The sequence below is a fragment of the Delphinapterus leucas genome, chromosome 4, assembly GCF_059928025.1.
Source record: "Delphinapterus leucas isolate spDelLeu-1000000601 "Yukka" chromosome 4, BTC_Dleu_Yukka2, whole genome shotgun sequence".
Lineage (NCBI taxonomy): Eukaryota > Metazoa > Chordata > Mammalia > Artiodactyla > Monodontidae > Delphinapterus > Delphinapterus leucas.
In genome coordinates this window covers 78523072-78544367 of record NC_143132.1, presented here as the reverse complement: position 1 = coordinate 78544367, position 21296 = coordinate 78523072, and the positions used below count along the sequence as shown (strand labels likewise).

The 21296-nt window shown below is 38.9% G+C and overlaps 1 protein-coding gene across 1 annotated transcript in view; it reads left to right on the top strand.

Moving 5' to 3' along the window:
• The window catches only part of TPRG1 (tumor protein p63 regulated 1), a 148311-nt gene that overhangs the window by 86979 nt on the left and 40036 nt on the right, over positions 1 to 21296 (top strand). Inside the window, 1 exon segment of the mRNA XM_022569690.2 lies at positions 10725 to 10878. Within this exon segment, the coding sequence (XP_022425398.2) occupies positions 10725 to 10878 (154 nt within the window).

The following is a 21296-nucleotide window of genomic DNA, read 5'->3' as shown; positions in this document are numbered from 1 at the left end:
CAATCACAAGGTGGATATTGCGAAGGCAATGGCCATGGTTTGGACATAGAGTCTATTCTTGAACAGTTCCAGTTCATCTGATGATATAAGACAAATATTCAGAATACTTTCATGTTGGTGAAATGATCACACATGCTGTAAGATAGGCTCAGCAAGTTGAATTGTTTGGTTGGAGGCTTGAGGAGTTCTGACTTTGAATATTGGAAATGAATGCTAGGACTGCTGTTTGAGGGCTTGAATGTCAGGCTGGGCAAGCGTTTCGAATTTGATAGGCATCTGTAAGTGCCTTTAAGTTTCTGAGCTGGCTGGATCAGTACTGTGGAGAAAGGCAGAGGGTGGGTTAATTTAGATGAAGAGAGAGAGAGTACAAATGAAAATGTGAGCTCCAAAATGACTGTCTTTCTCACTTTGTCCAGTTTACCCTTCCCCCTCCCTGTGTCCACATAGGGGGGTGGGATAGGGAGGGTGGGAGGGAGCTGCAAGAGGGAGGGGATATGGGGATATATGTATATGTATAGCTGATTCACTTTGTTATACAGCAGAAACTAACACACCATTGTAAAGCAATTATACTCCAATAAAGATGTTAAAACAATCAAACAAACAAAATGACTGTCTTTACATTGACTCACTGGGGAATGAACGACCGGTTGGGATAAATGTCTCTTTTTTTATTGATTGATTGATTGAAATATAGTTGTTATATATAGTATAACATTTTTATATTGTAAAAATGTTGTGCTACTTTCTGCTGTACAGCAAAGTGATTCAGTTGTACCTATATATACAGATCTATTCTTTTTCAGATTCTTTTCCATCATAGGTTATTACAAGATATTAAGTATAGTTCCCTATGCTATACAGTAGGTACTTATTGTTTATCTATTTTATATATAGTAGTGTGTATCTGTTAATACTAAACTCCTAGTTTATCCCCCACCCTTCCCCTTTGGTAACCATAAGATTGTTTTCTATGTCTGTGAGTCTGTTTCTGTTTTGTAAATGAGTTCGTTTGTATCATTTTTTTAGATTCCACATATAAGTGATATCATATGATATTTGTCTTTGTCTGACTTACTTCACTGAGTATGATAATCTCTAGGTCCATCCGTATTGCTGCAAATGGCATTATTTCGTTCTTTCTCATGGCTGAATAATATTCCGGTGTGTGTGTGTGTGTGTGTGTGTGTGTGTGTGTGTATCTTACATCTTCTTTATCTATTCATCTGTTGATGGACACTTAGGCTGCTTCCATGCCTTGGCTGTCATAAATAGCACTGCTATGAACATTGGGGTGCGTGCGTGCATCTTTTTGAATTATAATTTTCTCCAGATATATACCCAGGAGTGGGATTGCTGGATCCCATGGTAACTCTATTTTTAGTTTTTTAAGTACCTCCATACTGTTCTCCATAGTGGCTGCACCAATCTGCATTCCCAACAAAAGTGTAGGACGGTTCCTTTTTCTCCACACCCTCTCCAGCATGTATTATTTGTAGATTTTTTGAGGATGGCCATTCTGACTGGAGTGAGGTGATACCTCATGGTAGTTTTGATCTGCATTTCTCTAATAATTAGTGATGTTGAGCATCTTTTCATGTGCCTGTTGGCCATCTGTATGTCTTCTTTGGAGAAATGTCTATTTAGGTCTTCTGCTCATTTCTGCTTGGGTTGTTGTTATTGTTGTTGTTGTTTTTGTAGTTTTGAGTGTGGCTGTCAGGGACATATTTTCTCACTTAATTAAAACACTCCCCACTGATTCTCCAGTAGCTTCTCATTAGCTTTTTCTTCTTCTTCTTTTTAAAAAATATTTATTTATTTATTTATTTATTTGGCTGCACTGGGTCTTTAGTTGCGGCACACGGGATCTTCATTGTGGCATGCGGGATCTAGTTCCCTGACCAGGGATCGAACCAGGGCACCATGCATTGGGAGCATGGAGTCTTAACCGCTGGACCACCAGGGAAGTCCCATCTTAGCTTCTATGTTAGGATTAGGCTGCTCCAGACCTTTCACAGTCCTGATCAACCACCTAACCTCAATCTTACCACTTATGTAGCCTTCTTCTGGCCTGTCTCCCACTACCCTGCTGACTCGTATGTAGTCAAACTGGAAATAGATAAGAGCATCATAAAAATACAAATCATGACACATACACTGAATTTCTCTGTTTCTCTCCCCAACCCCAACCCAAATGAGTCTTTGCTCTCATGATTTCCTCTGTCTTCAGTGCACTTAATGCTATTCTTTTTCAGTCACCTTCTTGACTTATCAAAGTCCTCATATCCATCAAACCCCAGCTAAAAGACCATCTACTTTACAAAACCATTAGACTGCTCTGAGTTTCTTGAAGACTTGTTATATGTTCTTCAAGCTCTTTGCATGGTACTTGGTACAGGGTTGAAGATCATTAAACATGTGTTAAATAAATGAAACCTTCTTTGATTCAACTCTAAGGGATTGTTCCAACCTCTAAGTCTTATTTACAATTTTATCCAGAGCAATTTCTCTGGGCTTTATAGAGGAATGTTAATAGGGATTTGCTCATAATGTTGACACTCAAAGCAATTGTTAAATATTGTGGGAGTTACACTCTAAAAGGTTTGAAGGAAGGATCAGAAAATGAGGCTCCTTGTACAGAATATCATAACGCCAGTCTACCAGGGTATGTCTCTAAGGATGACAAAATTTCATGTCATCTTCATCAGTGGCAAGCAGGTTATCATTTTTAATCCTGGGATCACAATTTGTTTCATTCTGACAAGCATGGAGCTCCAAATGACCTTCTAAAACATGAGCATTTAGGTGCCCAAGACTAAAAGAACCATACAGGTTCTTCTCCTTTATCTAAAACTTATTTACCCTCAACCTTATGGGATTAGCTTTCCATTTAAGTGGCATCTGTGAAACCAAAACTTTTGCTATAAAATGGACACATTTCCCTTTAGGAAAGGGACTGAGAAGGGTTTTTTTGTTTGTTTGTTTGTTTAGTTATTTGCCCATGACTCCAATAGTAACACATTCCTAGTTAACCTGTCAGTAGGAGTATAGAAATAGCAAATTAGAAAGAAGCGCTCTGGAGTCAGGAGTGTTGATAGCAGCAGGAAATGACAGCTGATGGTGAGAGAAGAGAGAGCTGTTATAAGAACTAATAAAGTTAGCAGTCAAGAATGTTTTAGAACTTGAGTAATAGCCTTACTCTTCATATACAACAGTTGGCTTTCTTAAAGGAAAACGTGAGAGGATAGGAAAGAAGTGTGGAGATTTAAGTATTAATCTAGGTACTCTTCTAAATTTCTGTCTCTGTTTTGGCAAAGTTAATGGGTGAAGGACATAGGACATACATGAATAATAAATCCCTTCCATGTCTTAAAGTCTGGGGTTCGTGATGATTTTTATTAAGCCATAAAAGAATTAGTTATTTTTAATATAAACTGTTTAAGAAAGTAAGAATGTAAGTTTTAAAATGATATCCATCCAAATAATCCATTCGTACAACTTCTGGAAAATAAAAAATTTCTGTATGTCATTTAAATGAAACCCCATAGAAGATAATCCTTGGCTCTTTCTGGTCAGAAATGCTGGATATGTGCATAGTTGAGTGTCTTCTAGAGGGTAACTAATCTAGAGCCTTTAGTATTTTATAAGAAGGGTGTCTTAGTCTTTTGGGGCTGCTGTAACAAAACATCAAAGACTGAGTAGCTTATAAACAACCAAAATTTCTCTCACACAACTCTGGAATCTGGGAAGGCCAAGATCAAGGTGCCAGCAGACTCAGCGTCTAGTGAAGGCCTGCTTTCTGCTTCAAGTGTGGTGCCTTCTCTCTGTGTCCTCAAATAGCGGAAGGGGTGAGGGACCTCTCTGGGATCTCTTTTATAAGGGCACTAATCCTATTCATGAGAACTCTGCCCTCATGATCTAATCACCTCCCAAAGGCTTCACTCCCTAATTCCATCATCTTGGGCATTAGGATTTCAACATATAAGGTTTGGGAGGACACAAACACTGTGAAAACATAGCAAAGGGAAATGAAGATCCAGAGATAGTGTGCCCAGCTCTAAGCCACACAGAAAGTTAGCATTGGTGCTAGGATTAGACCCAGGTTTTAGTGACTGCCAGTTCAGGAAACATACTGCCATAACATGTAACATTCTAAGGATGGACTCATATGGCATTCAAACTCGTAGGCATCCTAACTTGGTCTGTGAATTTATTTATTCATCTATCATCATTAAAGAAGGACTTATTAAGTGATTGCTATGTACCTGGCACTATAAGTGTCCATGTTTTTTACTTTATTCTAAGTATTTGCTGTGAGCACACACACACACACACACACACACACACACACACACACACACATGCAACAACAGCACTGTGAGCCATGAAATCTTAGCTCATCAAAGGTCATACCTTTGGTTTGGACCTCAGTCTTCTTCACGTCAACCCTGAATGTGACCACCTCAAGGACAAGCACATCTAAAGTTTCCCAAGCAGATCAACTTCTCCTTTAAGGACTTTCAGCCCTGGAGCTTCCATACATTTTTTCTGTTTCCCTTTTTGTAATTATTCACCCTCACTTTCTCTGAGTTCTGCTTTTGTTTTCACCCTAGGTCTTTTATTCTGCCGGTTAAGATGATTTCTTCTTCTTCTAGGAGGAGAAAGGTCAGGTCTCAGCAGCCGTCTGAGAATTTCTCTTAGCCATTAAGTTATCCTTTGGCTTTTTGTCTAATAATATACATTATTAATGCACATTATCTTGGTCTTTCTGCACAGGTATTAATTTATTGGGACAGAAAAGGATCTTAGAGATGATCTAGTTCAACTACCTGGTTTCACAGAGGACCCTTGGAGCCCAGAGAGAAGAAAATGGTTCAAGTAACTCGGCAAATTGGTGGCAGATCAATCCGTTGAATGCAGGCTTCCTAAATGCCACTCAAAGTTCCACCTCTGGCACCACACTGCCCCTGAATTCTCTCTTTATAGACACCGCTGATCTGTTTTTAACTTTATCACTCGCCTCTTCCTCAAGGAATATAACTCACAGAGTTTCTTGGTTACCCATGCCAGTAAATGGTTAATCTCACTGAGTCCAAGGCCCTGGAAACTTCTGGGAGGGAGCCAGGTGAGCAAAGAGAGCAGATAAAGGCAGCACCTGCCTTGGGTTTGGAACAGCCTGGGGACACGGAGAGAATGTAAACACCTTCTGCAAATCTTATTGTCTGACTCTGTGCCAGCGTCTTTTGGGTTCTTGTCATGGAAAATGTTTCCTCTGAGGTCATTCATTGAACAGAGGAGCACTGAATACCCTCCAGGGTGCCAACCCAGTCCCCCCTTTTGTCCAGGTTAAATAAGCAAGGGACTAACGTTTCATGGGCCTAGAAGGCCCACCTTTCAACAATACAGGCTGGGAGGTAGGGAAAAGGAGCAATTTAGAAAATACACTGTGCTGTTCTGAACTGCTCTCTCCCCCTGGCTGCCCGCCCTCCTCCTTCCTCCAGTGCGGCCTCCCTCTGTTTGCTCACCCATACTTACAAGCACACGCCCTGCGTTTAGAGCAAGCGTTAATGTCTGTGCTTCCTCATAAATCTCGGTTTGCTGCCTGGAGCTATGTTTTTAATTCTGTGGTGGAGCTTTGAGAGTCGAGAATGAGTAGAAAGGAGGGGCAGCGGATAGACGTAGTAATGGAAGCTGCCATTGCTCCTTCCGGGGAGCTAGACTCCTCATTTGCTTCTTTGAACAGGTAGTTTATACCTCAGCACAGCATCTGTGAAGGCCAGGATGGAAGGAGAGGGGGGCGTCGTGGGAAAAGATGTTGGCTATCTCACACTGTGCAAAAGGATGCATGGCTTCTCTCCGAAGAAAGAAAAATGTGTGGAATGAGCAAATGAACCCAGACTGGTGACCGGCTGGCATATTTTTCTACTTCAGCTAAAAATGACTTCAAGGAGAGGAGTCTGACAAAAATAACTTTTGTCTCACAAAGTTTGTAATTGAAGAAAGTTTTCCCTTCATTGAACTTGAGCTCCTCTTTGTGTTGTTAAACCGTATTTATTTTCCATGATTGGTCCTTTGGCACTTGTTTGATAGCTTCTTCTGTATAAACCTCATCGCTTCAACATGGCTTTGCTTTTCTGGGGTAGGAAGCAAATCTTCTACTGGGCTGCTGTGATGGTTTAAAGTAGTAATTGCTTGGGCCTTCCACCCTGCCAGCAGCTGTATTTGAGTAGAATTTTGCATCTGAATCACTGAGTAAAACGTGTAATTAACATGACTAAAGGAAGAACTCTGGTCTTTGAAAATTCTGGTCCTCAGTTTATATATCTATAAAATGAAAGAATTAGAAACACACGTCTAAGGGACCTTCCAACTCAGACAGTCTAGGGTCCTAAAAATCTCCAGCTATTACTATAAACCCTCTTCCTCTACCAAGTTCTTATGAGTCCTAATGGATCCTTTCTTTTACTTCTATACCTTTCTGTGAGGTTTTGAAATTTATCAGAAGTGAAGGGTACATTAACCTTCTTGCTTCCACTACTGTGACAATGGAGGCCAGATCCAGTTGGTGTCTTTGAGGATAGAAAATGCGAACAAAATAAGTTGCAATAGGTGAGCTCCTCTACTTCCGTAATGGGACTGTCAGGTTTCTATGTGTACCTGTTTAGGCCTGGGAAGCAGATAATAGTAAAATAGGCCCAGAGATCATTAGAGCATGGGCATCTGGAGTTCAGGGATTGGGCCTTATCCATTTCTCTCCTCGAGATAACACACTGCACAGAGAATGTGCTAATTAAACGGTGGAATTGAAGATAGACAACTAGGAGTGTTTCAGAGAACCAGCTCTAAGTGATTTAAAAGATCATTTTTAACCTATTATAAAAGTTTTACAGAACTAGGCTTATTCAGTCTGAAGAACAGAGAATTGAAAGGGTGTTTTAAGGTGAATGAGAGTCTCTCTGATGGATTTAAGTTTAAGTAGGAAATTATATACATCAATACGTTGATGGGAAACAGAAGCTGAATGCATAAGAAATACCCTGGGACTCAGAATCAGATGAAAGAAAGGGATTAATAGGTGAAGCAGAACATAGAAGATTCCAGCACCTCCTCTGTGCTAAAGATTTGCTCCTCTGGTTTTGTATATGTCCAGAGATCATGGTGTTTATCCTCCCTCTTTTTATTCTCTTCCACTAGTGGTTCTTGACTTGATGATCTGATTAAACCTGGTTGTACTTTTTATCTTATGTCCTGTTAACTTCATCTATTTCTATCAAAAACATTTAAAAATTGCTTATAAGTGTTGAATAAAATGAAAAAATATATAAAGGCTCTAACAGTACCCAGTAAGCGTTATGGTACATAATAGGGACTTAACATTTGCTCAGTCGGACAGAGCCTTCCAGCATACAAAACATTTTTTCAGTCATTATCCTCTTGTCCCTCACGAAATTGTTGTTACCTGAAGATGAGAAAGGTGGTGTGAAATGCCCAAAGGCACAGAGGTAGCGAAAGCCAGGGTTTACACTCAGAGTATGATGTTGGGAAGAGAGCTACCAAAAGTCTTTCTTTGCTAAATAATTTGATTTGGCATTCTTTACCTGGGACTATACTCCCACATTGATTAATTTGACCAAAGCAGCTCAGCGAGAAAGACCCAATCTTCTTACCCTGACAACATAACATTTTTGTAATTTCCCCCTACCCTTCTAGTGCTAACTTATTTTCCTATAATCTCATAATTGCTATTGTTGAGAGTATATAAAAATTTACAGTTCCTTTTGAGACAGAGATTTTCTTTCTGACCTTTAGCTAGGATCCCTGGGCAGGTTTTTTGCCCACAGATCATGGCAGGCTCCACAGGGCAATTCTTTTAACTCTGTGTCTATTGGAAATAAAGCCGGCTATGTTGTGTAATGGCAGGAGCTTAACTTTGAATGTATTTTGTGACTATAGCCCAGGATGGTGAAAAGAACCCTAACTGAAGTCTTGAGAGACCAGGGCTCTCACCAGCTCAGCCCTGCCTGCTGCGATGCTTTGGGAAAGTTTTAGTCCTTCCTGAGTCTCAATTTTCTCATCTCCACTCATCTCCAGAAAGAAGACACTGGGCTATAGCTTCCAAAAGCCCTTCTAGCTCTGACATTCTACAGTTTATAAACCTTAAACTACTCTTCCACCACATGGTGGCTGATATGTGCTTTTCCATGTTTGTAAAATAGCGTGGTAGGTGCTAAAGTTTCCGAGGAGTGATGGGATAACACTGGGTGTAGGCTTTGCAGCAGAAGATCTGTTCTACTTAAGGAGGCTATTTTGATACCCCTAAATTACAGAAGCCATAATCCAGAGGCTTCTTATGGATGCTGTATGTCCTTGACAGGGTGAATGCTAGCAGCATCATGACCATAGCTGTCTACACCATTTACACAGTTACTGAAGTCATGGAATATCACCACATCGAGACACCCTGAAGGACATATGGGGAAACTGAGATTCAGAAAGAGAAATGAGCTTGCCTATAGTCGCATAGTCATACAGCATTAAGTGTCAAAACGAAGACTAACACAGCACTCCCTGACCTCCTGTTCACTGCATTTTTTACTCTACTCTTGTCACCTCGGATGACCACTCTCATGGTAAGCATGAGTAACAGTTTAATAAAGCATTCCCAGTCATAAAGGGAACTATATTGTCTGCACTTGCCCTAAGGAGACATTTGACAGAATATGATAGGTTTTTATACGACTCTAGTACTAAAAGTTTTGCTGAGAAATACCACCTTAGTTTTACCTTTGGAGAGACTGCGTGGTTGTAGATTTCTCTTCCCATCTATCACCTTTGGAGCTCAGGAGAGAAGGTTGGCTGAGCTTGTATGTTTAGAAGTATACTACATCTCTGAGAAAGGGCATTGCCACACTCAAATTGATTAATTATTTAGAAATAGGGCCCCTCTTGAATTTCATGCTTAAACTTCATTTGAGGTTTCCCTAAAGTGAAAGATATAAACTGTATTTACTAGGAAAGCTATCTTGGAAGATTTTCATTGCCTTTGAATAAAAGCAAAATTGCACCCAGCACATAAATTGACATATGAAGCGTAAATAGTTGTATCGTGCAAGTTGTTTTGAGGGACTCAAGCCAGAATGCTCCATTAACTAGCATGCATAGAATATTCATTGAGCTTAGGGCTTATTACCAGGCCAGTGGAAAAAAAAAAAAAGAATGAAGGAAAGTACAGGGGGGGAAGATAAATGTCAGTATAGCAGCTGAGAAAATGAAGCGTTAGAAAGGGAACTTTAGAGGTATTTATGATGTTTTTATTTTCCTCTCTCTTCTTTTTCTTTTTTCCCCTTCCTTGGCAAAGGATTAAGTACAAAAAAGGTGGGTATCAGCCTTCAAATATAATCATCAAGAATCTGAGAACTGAGCAGCAGAATGAGCCAGGCTCTTTTCTTACTTCCCTTCTGAAAGAAGAAGCTGAGGAATCAGCCCGTTGGGGTGTTATATGCGTACGTGTGAGATTGTGTTTATCGACATTTCTACACGGATAAACATTCAGAAACCACAGTGACATTCCCAGAGGGATCCTGTCTTTAATACAGGAAGTGACAGCTTTGTGAAGGCATCACAATTGAGCTCTGGTTTTCCCTTGAGGTCTGGTTTTTCCTTCTAGATCCCAGGATTTAATTTCTAGAAGAAACGAGAGCTCTGTGATGTTCCATGGGTCTGCTTAGAATTACAGGCAACTTAGTTTTAAAGCTTGTTGAATACAAAGCACCTGAGCTAGGCTTAATCTCCAGGGACCTCTTTTGCATTCAGAGATGTCTAAAACCATAAACCATAAATTCTGATGGGTACATGCAAAAGCAGAGGCCACAGAAATTACAAATTTGTTATCCAGTGTGGCCACATTCCCCTGCCACAACTTTCCTCCCATCACCACTCCCAAGCTGACTTTCTCTTGCTCTGTACTTGGGTTTACCAGATGACCAGGCTTGCGCTATAACAGATGGTTACTGCCTCCTACAAAATGTGGGTCAGGGACTGTGACCAGGCATAGTCTTCCTATGAGCTCTGACGTGCTTGTTGCTGCAATTTTGGTAGAAGGAATGTGTGCAGAGAATAGAGAACCATGAGACATAGAAGCTGAGGTCACAGGGTATTTTGAATTGGTCATCAACCCTCTTAAAGATCAGGCATACCCTCTTGGGAAGGTCCCAGTTCTTCCCAGTTCTTGGGAAGTCCCAGTTCTTTTCTCAGTCATTTCTTGCTTGAGTTTACTGCTTAGTGGATACTGTAGTTGTAGTCATCTTCCTTCTCCTCGAAACTGTCTCCCATGTTGATGATGTCTTCCATGTTTCAGTTCCTGTCCCACCACTTGACTCTTCCTTCTTCCTTCCTCTTTTAACTTTGACCACCAGAATATTGGCATGAGTTCAGTAATTATATTTCCAGCCATGGCCTCTGTCCAGGGCACCAGAGTCACATTTCCAACCAGGCATTTACCCACAGAATTCTCAACAACCTCTTGAACTCATCATGTTTGAAACCAAATCCACACTTTTCTTCTCACCTCCTAAATTCCCTGGAGCAATTTAACTAGTTGGTCAGCCAATTATCTCAGCATCAATAGAAAGGCTGACTGGGGCATTACCTTCCCTTCCCACACTTTTCTGTTTGTTTTAATCTAATGAAAATGGCTAATCTAAAGAAAAACTCCTTTCTTGCAGGAGACAAGGAGAAGGCCTTAGGATCTACCGGGGAAGTCCAGAGCAGCAGTCACTATTATCCGGTTGGAACCCGTGGTCCACTGAGGTGCCTTATGCTACCTTCACTGAGCACCCTATGAAATACACCAGTGAGAAGTTTCTCGAAATCTGAAAGGTAGGAGACGGCTTGGGCATCACTCTCCAATTAGCTTTGTTGGTGAAGCTATGTGCTTTTAAACCATGTATTGTTAAAAAAAAAATAAGGTACAACCTGGGATTTATATAGATAAAAACTATAAAAGTTTATAGGACTTTTTCAGTAAACAGTAGAGCTGTTTTATATTTGAAAAAAAAAATATAGCAATATTTATAGTAACCATACCACTGCTGTTTCCTCTTTGCTAATCTCTGAGCAAAAATTGTAGTGTAATAGTGTTTTAAAATTGCATTAGTATTGTTTGTCTGTGTTTATTGCTTACAGGGTACATAAAATTTTCTGTGTCTAATTAAATTTGAATTACTTTATTCAAAGAAGGAATGTGGAATAGTGTGAAATATGAAGTCAGATATGGCTCGGTGGTCATGTTTAAGTCACTTTTTTTTTCTGGGACTTGGTAATCTCATCTCTAAAACGGACACAGTGAACAACTGCCCTTCCTCTCAACCTCACTGGGCCATTGTAAGGTTAAATGGGATAAAGCATATATAAATGTTCTGTAAATCGTAAAGCAATTAAGAGTTATTTTTAATGCCTTTAAATTTCATCTCCCCGAGTAAATTTAAAATTCATCAGTGGCAGGGAGGTCCCCTTCTACTATTGTTTCATCTTCCCTAGGGAGATTTAAGCAGTCCTTGGACACTCTAAGTAGTCAGGAAGTAAAACAGCTGGAGCTGTAAATGCAGTGAATGAGCAACCTGTATACTTTCGACAAAACCAGATGTACACATAACAGTGTGCTTACGGCCTAGAAATTCTTGCCTTCTCTGTTCTAAGTTTATCTTTATATGCTGTCATTCACTTCAGAATAGCATAACTTTATTTGCTATAAATTCAAAACATGACAGTCTACATCTAAAGTCCTTCTGTGGTTAGATGGCATACATTGCATTTCTTGCCTTATTTTAAACACATTTATTCATACAAGTGAATATGTATATGTATAAACAAATATTTTTAATTGGTAAGTTCCCTATTTTATGAAAAAGGATCTGAGGCAAAATGTATGTGGTTAGAGGCTAGATGGGGCCTCCATTCCCCCTAACATGTAGGTGAAGTTGGCTTGAATCCAATTCTGCTCTCAGCAAAGCTCAGTTATCCTCTCAAGATTTATGCAGATGTCCTCAGGGGCTTCTGGTCTCCAGGTTTGCCTCTGACACCAAGCTCTTGCAGGCGCTAAATTCGTTATGTGTATGGATCGTTTTGCTAGTCTCCCTGTTATACTCCTAGTTCACAATACCTCAACCCAGGCATCAACATCAGCCCCTAGCCTGACTCTTAACCACCCAAAATCAACAATAACAAAAAACCAAAATGAAAACCAGAAAGAACATAACACTGACACAAAGGCATTTATGTGAGAGTAGACTCACTGAGGACTTCTGGGAGATAGAGTGGGAGTTTACATCACAATAATGCCCCAAAATTCAAATGGAATATCTGTTCTCCTTATTGTTAAAAGACCTTATTAATAATAATGCTCAGATACGTCACTTCATAATCTCCTCTCCTTTTCTCTCTATCCTGCTCTTGTTCTTCCCCAAACTCCTGTTCTTTTTCTCTTTCTTATTAAAAGTGCAGTCATTTATCTGTTTGTTTGTTTTTTTAACACTTGTTAATCCAACTGAAAGAACTTAATAATGTATGTTTCCAAAGCTATTTCCTGCCTTTAAAGGAAAACTGGTTCTAATAATTAATTTAATATATATTTTGAAGTAGTAGTAATTCTTTTTATTTTAAGTCAAAAATAAATACCAACTGCCTGGGTTATTATGTCCATCACTTCCTGGGCAAAGTCTTCTCTTATTTCTCGTATCTGGTGTGTTTAAAGCACTTGTTCTCTCAGTGTCCTTTGCTGGAAGAAATTCAGGATAAAGGGTTAAAAAAGAAATTGTATGAACTACAGAGATATGCCACTGCATTACTCTAATACTTGATAGTGCTTTATTGTTTTTCTGCCATAGAGAAATAAAATTAAATAATTTAAAAGGAAGCTAAAAAATAAAATATCAAAAGGGGAATGGAAAAAAAGGGGGAATGGAATAACTGTTCCCCAAATGCCCATGAACACAATTAGCAGACTGGAGCATTAAGTTTTGCCCAAGACTTCCTATCAGCCAAGGCTAAAGGGGAAACTTGATGTTCATATAGCTCTCCTTGGATGGAAGAAAGAACAACAGGTGTGTGTGTGTGTGTGTGTGTGTGTGTGTGTATGTGTGCACATGCATGCATGGGTATGAGCACCATGAGTGGTTGGTTAGTTAGTTGGTTGGTTTCCAGTCAATCAAACTACTTTTTGAATCTGTTAAGTGTATTTTCTTTAAGGCTTTTCTCATTAAATTATTGTTTTAAAGTCTTTATTTCGTTCCTGAAAACAGTCTGGAACTTTTATTTGCCAAGCCATTTCTCAGTTAAAGGCCACCCCGAGTCCCAGCTCCCTAAGAAAACAAGTGATCTCAGTCTGGGATATGAGATGATGACTACTCTGATCCAGTTCTTTGTGTCTTGGTTTTTCTTTTGCTGTTGGTTTTTATGTCACAAAGTTATTTGTGTTCAGGACATTTTCCAAAATTGGCTTTGATTAATATTCAGTTTTATTAATGTAAAAGTATAAATAAGAAGAACAGTAATTCTGGGGATATAGAATCTTTTGTATGAATATTTTGACATAATAAGATTTTAAAAGGGTGATTTAAACTATTTTTTTCATTTCCCCTATGAATGAAATAGGAAAAAGTAGAAGAACACGGGGGAAATGCATAACTAAATAAAACACTTGAAGCAATTTAATTCAATTTAGCAAACCTATTATGGCAGGGGAGAGGGAATCATGTACAGCTGAGATATCCACAGTCAAAAATTTCAAATTATTTACAATCTAATTGAATAACTTATTTTTAAAAGTACTTTTATAAAATTCTTTTTTTTTTTTGTTTTTACTCAGAGTCTTTTCTTCTACAGAACTTGGACTCTCTCTATTTAACAAATGTTTTCTGGTACCTAAAATGTGCAGCTATTCTGATTGTTGTTAAGAATACAAACATAAATGAGACAAGATTCTTCCCTTTGTGGAAGGCATTGCTTAACAGAGGACGCAGATAAAAATGCAAAGATTTTTAAATAAGTGCTAAAGAACTGAAACAGAGTTTGGATCAGATGAAGAGAATTGGAGATAGTTGAAGGTACATGGAATACCTTAGAGACAGACAGTTTAGTTGGAGTTTAATCTTGCATATTTCCCACCATAATTGTATTGGCTCAGATGATAGCTATAAGGACCTAAACTAAGTTAGGAGTGCTAGGAATGGAGAGAAGATGAATAGATTTTGAGATATTCAGGGTATCAATGGAAGACGGTAACTGGCATGATATGGTAGGTGAAGGAGAGGAAGAAATCAAAGATGACATGGTCTGGTTTGGGTAGGTGATGAGCCCATTAATTTGAATGAGGAAAACTGAAAAAAGAGTAGGTTTAAAGGTTCAGTTGAAGAAATGCTGAGTTTGAAAGGTCCATGGAATGTGGGGTTGAGTTGGTTGCCAGGCAGTTAGAAATTTAGGTCTGTCCGAAGCTCAGGAGAGAAAGTTGAGCTGTTTATATAGGTTTCATACCACACAACACCGGGTCGAAGCTGAGTGATGGGGTTGATTGGTCTGAAAAGTACCTGAGGAAGAGGAATTAATGGAAAAAATTGCATTCAAATTCAAATTTATACTAAGTCCTTCAGCACTGATATAAAAAAATCACTGTCAAATTTATGAAATACTAGGTCAAAATACATTACTTCTTTTACCCATCTCACTAACTATATCACTTCTACTTCCGGTAAGTGTGATGGTCAAATGGCTTCTTTCCAGACATTCTTGCTTATCTCCAAGTCTTACCAACTTTTTTCAACTTGTGCATGCACATACTTTGCATTACTCATATAAAACAGTTGTGAAAATAGGAAATAATATTTTTGGTATTGATTTTATATTATAAGACATAAAATGATCTCATCAGTTATGTAATTACACTTTATATTTATTGATTACAATTTGCACGTGTTCATGTAATTCAAGTAACAAAAACCCTTTGAGGGCAGGATGCTATCTCCACTTTAAAAGTGAAGGTACTTAGAGTGACTAAGTGAATTGACTGAGGTATTGTAATAATAACTATTTCCACATGCAAACAATTTGCAAATGATCAGGGAAATAGTTAAAAACCAGAAAGAACTCTGTGTGTGTGTGTGTGTGTGTTTATAGTCATTGCTATGCTATAATATGATATGATACTTTACAGCCAAGGTTAATTATTCTCAATTGTTTCATCCACTTTATATCTGCAACTTTTAGCATTATCTTTCCTCTTTTAACCATTTGTAACAGAATCAGTTTTGTTTGCCCAATGGGCAGCAAGCCAAACGCTTAGGCGCCGAGGTTTTCAGCAGAGAAAGGGTTTATTCACAAGGCAGCCAAGCAAGGAGATGGATGAACAGATCTCAAGTCAGCCTCCACAAAGACAAGGGGCTTGGGATATTTATAGGATAAAGAAACAGGGTGGTCTGAGGCATGGGGAAAGGTGATTGGAGGCAAGAAAACCCTGAGGTAATCTGTGTTCTGTGTAGGCGTATCGGAGTTACATTCTTCTTCTTAGGGTGCTTATTCAGGAAATGATGCTGTTGGTATAATCTGAGGGTGGAGTTTTTGGCCTTCTGACATCAAAAGGTCTTCCTCTGGACACTTACACAGTGGAACGGTCGGTGGTCTCGACCAATTTGAACTGGACAAGACTAGCTCCATGTTCCTGAAAAACGACTCAAGCCACCATTTCTCTGGCCACCCATAAGTTAGAGGTGTTATCTATAGGGGGCAGTTAAAGGAATCTTGCGATATATTCTCTAGCCTACATGAAGCTTGGAGGGCATGCAATTTGCAGGAACAATTAAAGAGAGCTTAGTCAATGAAGGCAGGTTACAGAATAGTATTTATTAAGCAAGTTTTAGTTCAAGGGATCTAATTGATGACTGCCCTTGGTTTCACGTTGTCTTGCTGGATTCTTAGACTGTGTGGAGTCTTGCTGAGAGGAACTAGTGATTGAACCCAGAGCTGTAGAATAATAGTGAATGGATCATGGATGCTCTACAGCTTAATCAAAGGGTGATTTACAGACCAACCCTTTTTACTTTTGTCTGGCATCTTTCTCCTTATTTTCAAGGGAATTATGAAAGTGAACCAATGTTTTAGCAATCAAATGTAACTTTATATTCTTAACCCCTTGGTTTCCTGCTACATTAATTCAACAAATATTTAATTATTTATATATTTTTTATTTTAATTTTGTTTGGCCGCGCGGCTTTTGGGATCTTAGTACCCTGACCAGGGACTGAACCCGTGCCCTGGCAGTGAAAGCGCTGAGTCCTAATCACTGGACTGCCAGGGAATTCCCTAACAAATATTTACTGAATACCTACCTGGCATTGAATACTACATGCTGAGCAATGCTGTAGATAATTATTGGGATAGCAAGAAGAATAAAACAGATTTTGCCCCCAGACATTTATAGTGTAGAGGAAGAAGGCAAAAAAGGTAATTAACAAATTATAATTTAATGTGCAAATACTGTTGATAGAGAGATTCAAAGTTTTTATCAGAGCCCAGCAGAGAGAACAGTTAAGTCCCAAAGTTAACAAATGTGATAACATTTGATGTGAAACTCAAGGTAAGAGTGATTTAAGCATCAAAGCAGGTGGGGAAAGACATTTTAAATAAAAGAAACATGATTAGAAGCTGCAAATTACAGAGGTGTATAAAATGTTCTTGGACAAAGAGTCGTTCACTTAAGCTAGAGTTTAAAGTGTGTGTGTGTGCGCGCGCGTGCGCGTGTGCACGGGGAGGGTTGGGAAAATGGAACAGGATGAAGATGGAAATTAGGATTTGTAGAAACAACCCTTTTGTAGGAAAAAAAGCTTTTGCCGCATCTTCCTTTTCCCGTCTATATGCCTGAACATACCCACAGTCATGGTGTCTCTATAAAGATAATTCCAAGTAATACGTGCAAGGGTGATATAAACATCTGTTTATCTTCTGTTCAGCTGTGTGGCTTCCCAAGGGGTTTCCATTGCTGGGTATTGGATGGACGTTTTACTCCAACATGCTTCACTTGCTGCACGGGGTGGCTGAAACCTGTAGCCTGAAGGCTTGGAAAACCTGCTCAGCTAAAGAACGTGGGCCTGCAGGCATGAAACCTGGTCTCTTTACCCAGTGTAAACAGGAAGCAAGTGATGGTTGTAATAAGGAAAACTGAGACTCTGGACAGTGAACTGCTGGCAGACAGCATCTGAAGCAAACCAGGGGCCCAGTCACTCAGCTGGTAAATAATCGCTGTAAAGTCAAGAAGAACATTACACACACACACACACACACACACACACACACACAGCTATACTTTACCCTAACCAGCACACAGACCCTATGTAACCGGAGTTGTTAAAACTTGACCCTCTGTTTTTGAGACTGGAATAAAAGAGAGAGCCAGGGGTGGGTGTATAAAAGCTTTTAGAGAAAAGTATGTGGCTGGTGGCATTCATATCAAATGACACCGCGTTCCTGTCACACAGATTGAGTTCAGGTGCTTGAAATGCTCGAGAGCCAGCTTGGGGACTTGGCCTTTTGTCTGCCTCCTTCAATGCACAGCTTGTCCCTCTGTCTTCACAGCCCCTCCTCTTTATAAAGGGCTCACAGAAATGACTAGAAATGAAGTGCATCTGACTCGAATGAAATGCCAAGTTCACTGAGTATGAAATAGTGTCAACCTTTTCTTTCCAGCACTTTGATTCTGAGGCCGCGGAGAATTCTCATGAAATAAATCTTGTGATGAGGACTCTGGGGAGGCATCCAGTAACCCAAACTGATATATATTGATCTGTGAAAAGGCATCCTGACAATCAGAGAGTGTTGACCATGGAAATGTTGAGGTGAATTGATGACTTGCACTTTGGACTTGAGGAAATCATAGTTCGGCGATGACAGTGATGATGTAGTTAATGATTTATTGACAATATTCATTATTGGCAATAAGGCTTCCTTTAATGCTTTTGCAATATGACTCCAAATTCCAGCCTTATCTTATTCACCTTCCCCAACCCTTCCTGAAAGACATTAGCATGTGGGCACACACACATAGAGCTTATTACAAACCCTTTGTTTATTAAAGTTAGTTTAATCTATGTAACCACCCTATGAATTTGATGGTATTAATAGCCTTATTTTATAGAAAGGAAACTATAAAATTCAGAGAGGTTAGGTAACTTGCCCAAGGTCACACAGCTAGAGAGGGCCATATCTGCAATGTAAGAGCAGATCTGTTTTATCTTAATACTCATGTTACATCATGCTATATACTTCCTTTAGTTCAGTGGTTCTCAACAGGAGACGATTTTACCCCTGGGGCACATTGGCAATATCTGGGCAACACTGTTGGTTGCCATACCCGGGGTTGTGGTGCCACTGGTATCTGGTGGGTAAAGCTAGGGATGCTGCTTAACCTCCTAAAATACAGAGGACATACTCCCCTGCAGCAAAGAATTATTTGGTCCAAAACAGCAATAGTTCCAAGGTAGAGAAATCTTGGATTAGTTGTATAGATGGACAGCCATACTTCTGACTTTAATTCTTAGAAAACTGGATGAAATATTTGAGATGCATACATGAAATGCAACAGAATTAAAAATAATTTTTGCCTTGATTATTTGGCGGGGCATTGTGGAAGAGATAGGATTTGAGCTTGGTTTTGAAAAATGAGTTTTTTCAAAACTCATTTTTGGTTTTTTAGTTTTTCTTGGTTAAGAAAAATGAGCACTATAGATCTTTGTGGATTGAACAGACTGTCAGAGCTAGAGATTCTTAGGCAAGCTTAATACAGTGGGTTTTTAAAAAAATTTTTTTAAAGGGAAAGACTTTTAAAAATTAGATCTTACTCAGAACCCAAATACATAAAACCTATAAAAATCGAGCAGCTCTGATTGATGTGATTATAGGGACTGAAGCTTACCTTCTACCTTTTCTTCCATATCTTCTCCCCGGATCCTCAGGTATCTGTTGTTTGAACACTATTAATAATAGCACTTTCTTTCTTTTCAAAAGAATCCTGGTTTGGATGATAAATTATATGGTCACCCAACCTATGAAGAAATCTAGTGTTCTAAGGAACAAGTTATGAAAATTATTGAGTCTGATTTTTTCTCTATCCCTTTTGAAAATGAGGAACGTAAATTCTTTCCTAAATATTAGGATTTCATTCAAATGCTTCTAGCAACTTACATAACTATAATATAGATATCAAAACCTGGAAATTAAACATTGGTACAATACTATTAACTAAACTACAGACCTTATTTAAATTTCATCAGTTTTTTGTTTTGTTTTTCCTAATGTCCTCTGTCTGCTCCAGGATCCCATATTACATTTAATTATTCTGTCTCTTTATTCTGTTTCACAGTCTTTCCTTTATTTTCATGACCTTGGTGATTTTGAAGAATACTGGTCGGTTATTTTGTAGAATGTTCTCACTGTGAGTTTGCCTGATGCGTTCTCATGATTAGATTGAATTGAATTCGATTTTGGGGGGGCACAGATACTGCAGAAATGATGTGTCCTTTCACTACCTCATATTGCAGGCTCACGATGCCTGTATGTCTTATTACCAGTGATGTTAACCTTGATCACTTGTCTAAGATGGGGTATGCTATATTGCTCCTTTGTAAAGTTAGTATTTTTCCCTTTATAATTGATAAATATCTTGGAAGAGGTACTTTGATGCTCAACCCATATTTTTTGAAGTCATGGTTTCTGAGTGGAATTTAATATAGCCTTTGGCATCTAGGGAACTTTTATTATTTTAAAATAGTGCATATCACAGGTTTTTACAAAAGTGCTTTCTGGAGTCTATCATGCATATTAAAGAAATGGTATTCAAAGTCTGAAACTGAAGGGAATAGGGCTAAGGAAGCTAAAATCGTTCTTGCTTGTAAGTGATAATATTTATATCTATAAATAGTATGCTTTAAAAATATTTTTGAGCAATGCACTTGGGTCTAATGAGGTTGGTATTTACCATCGTTATCATTATTATTATTTTCCCATTTTCAGATGTGTAAACTAAGGCTCAGGGAGATTAAATGATTTTTCCAAAGTCTAATCATCAGGAACAGATAGGGCAAGGGAGCATACTTTTCTCCCACTATATGCAGTGATGGAATGGACATGGTTAGATTACAGTGAGTTCCATATCACTGGATATGTCCATGTAGAGGGGTGTGGCTTCTTGGAGAGGATGAGTGTAGGCAAATTAAACAGTAGATGAGTGGCTGGAATCTATAAACCTAAGGTCACTTCTGACCTTGATTATTCCATGTTATTAATTTATTCTTCCGATTTTGCTTTTCTCTCCTGGAAACTTAAGAAAGAACACTTCTTTCTGACTTTTTTTTTTTTTAAGATACTGATGATGTATTTTCTTTCCTTATTTTTTATAAATTTTATTTATTTATTTATTTATTTTTGGCTGCATTGGGTCTTTTGTTGCTGCGCGCGGGCTTTCTCTAGTTGCAGCAAGCAGGGACCACCCTGCATTGCGGTGTGTGGGCTTCTTATTGTGGTGGCTTATCTTGTTGTGGAACACAGGCTTTAGGCATGCAGGCTTCAGTAGTTGTGGCATGCAGGCTCAGTAGTTGTAGCTCGCAGGCTCTAGAGCACAGGCTCAGTAGTTTTGGCGCATGGGCTTAGTTGCTCTGCGGCATGTAGGATCTTCTCGGACCAGGGCTCAAACCCGTGTCCCCTGCATTGGCAAGTGGATTCTTAACCACTGCACCACTAGGGAAGTTCCCTTTCTGGCTTTCTTATCCAATCAACTAAAGAGCTGGTGGAGTTTGCTGTAAGGGATGATGTCCTCCTTTCCAGAATCTCCAGGCTACATGACTATAGTTTGTTTCATTCAATGATGCTAATATTTAGATCCATTCTAAGGTCTCAAAGAGGATGCTAGGACTGGGAACTAGTAATAAGAGGTAACTTCTGTCTGTCTTTGTCACTATAGGCTCATGGAAAACAAGCAAAATCCTACCTGTCTGTTGGATTCTTTAGTCAGTGATATTTAGAAGTGAGTCTGTTTTTTAACAGACTGTTTGACATTATCTAATTCGGTAAATATTACTTGAACTAAAGTAGAGGGACAAGTACCTTAGTTTATTTTGAAAACCCACAGATACTGAGGCACTCTAGCAAACTCTATGTTGCTTATCATAAAGTCACTATTTTTTTAACTTCTGATATTATCCCAAAACCATAGATTTAAATGCATCTTTTCAAAAGAGCAAACTGAGGCTCGAAAAGCA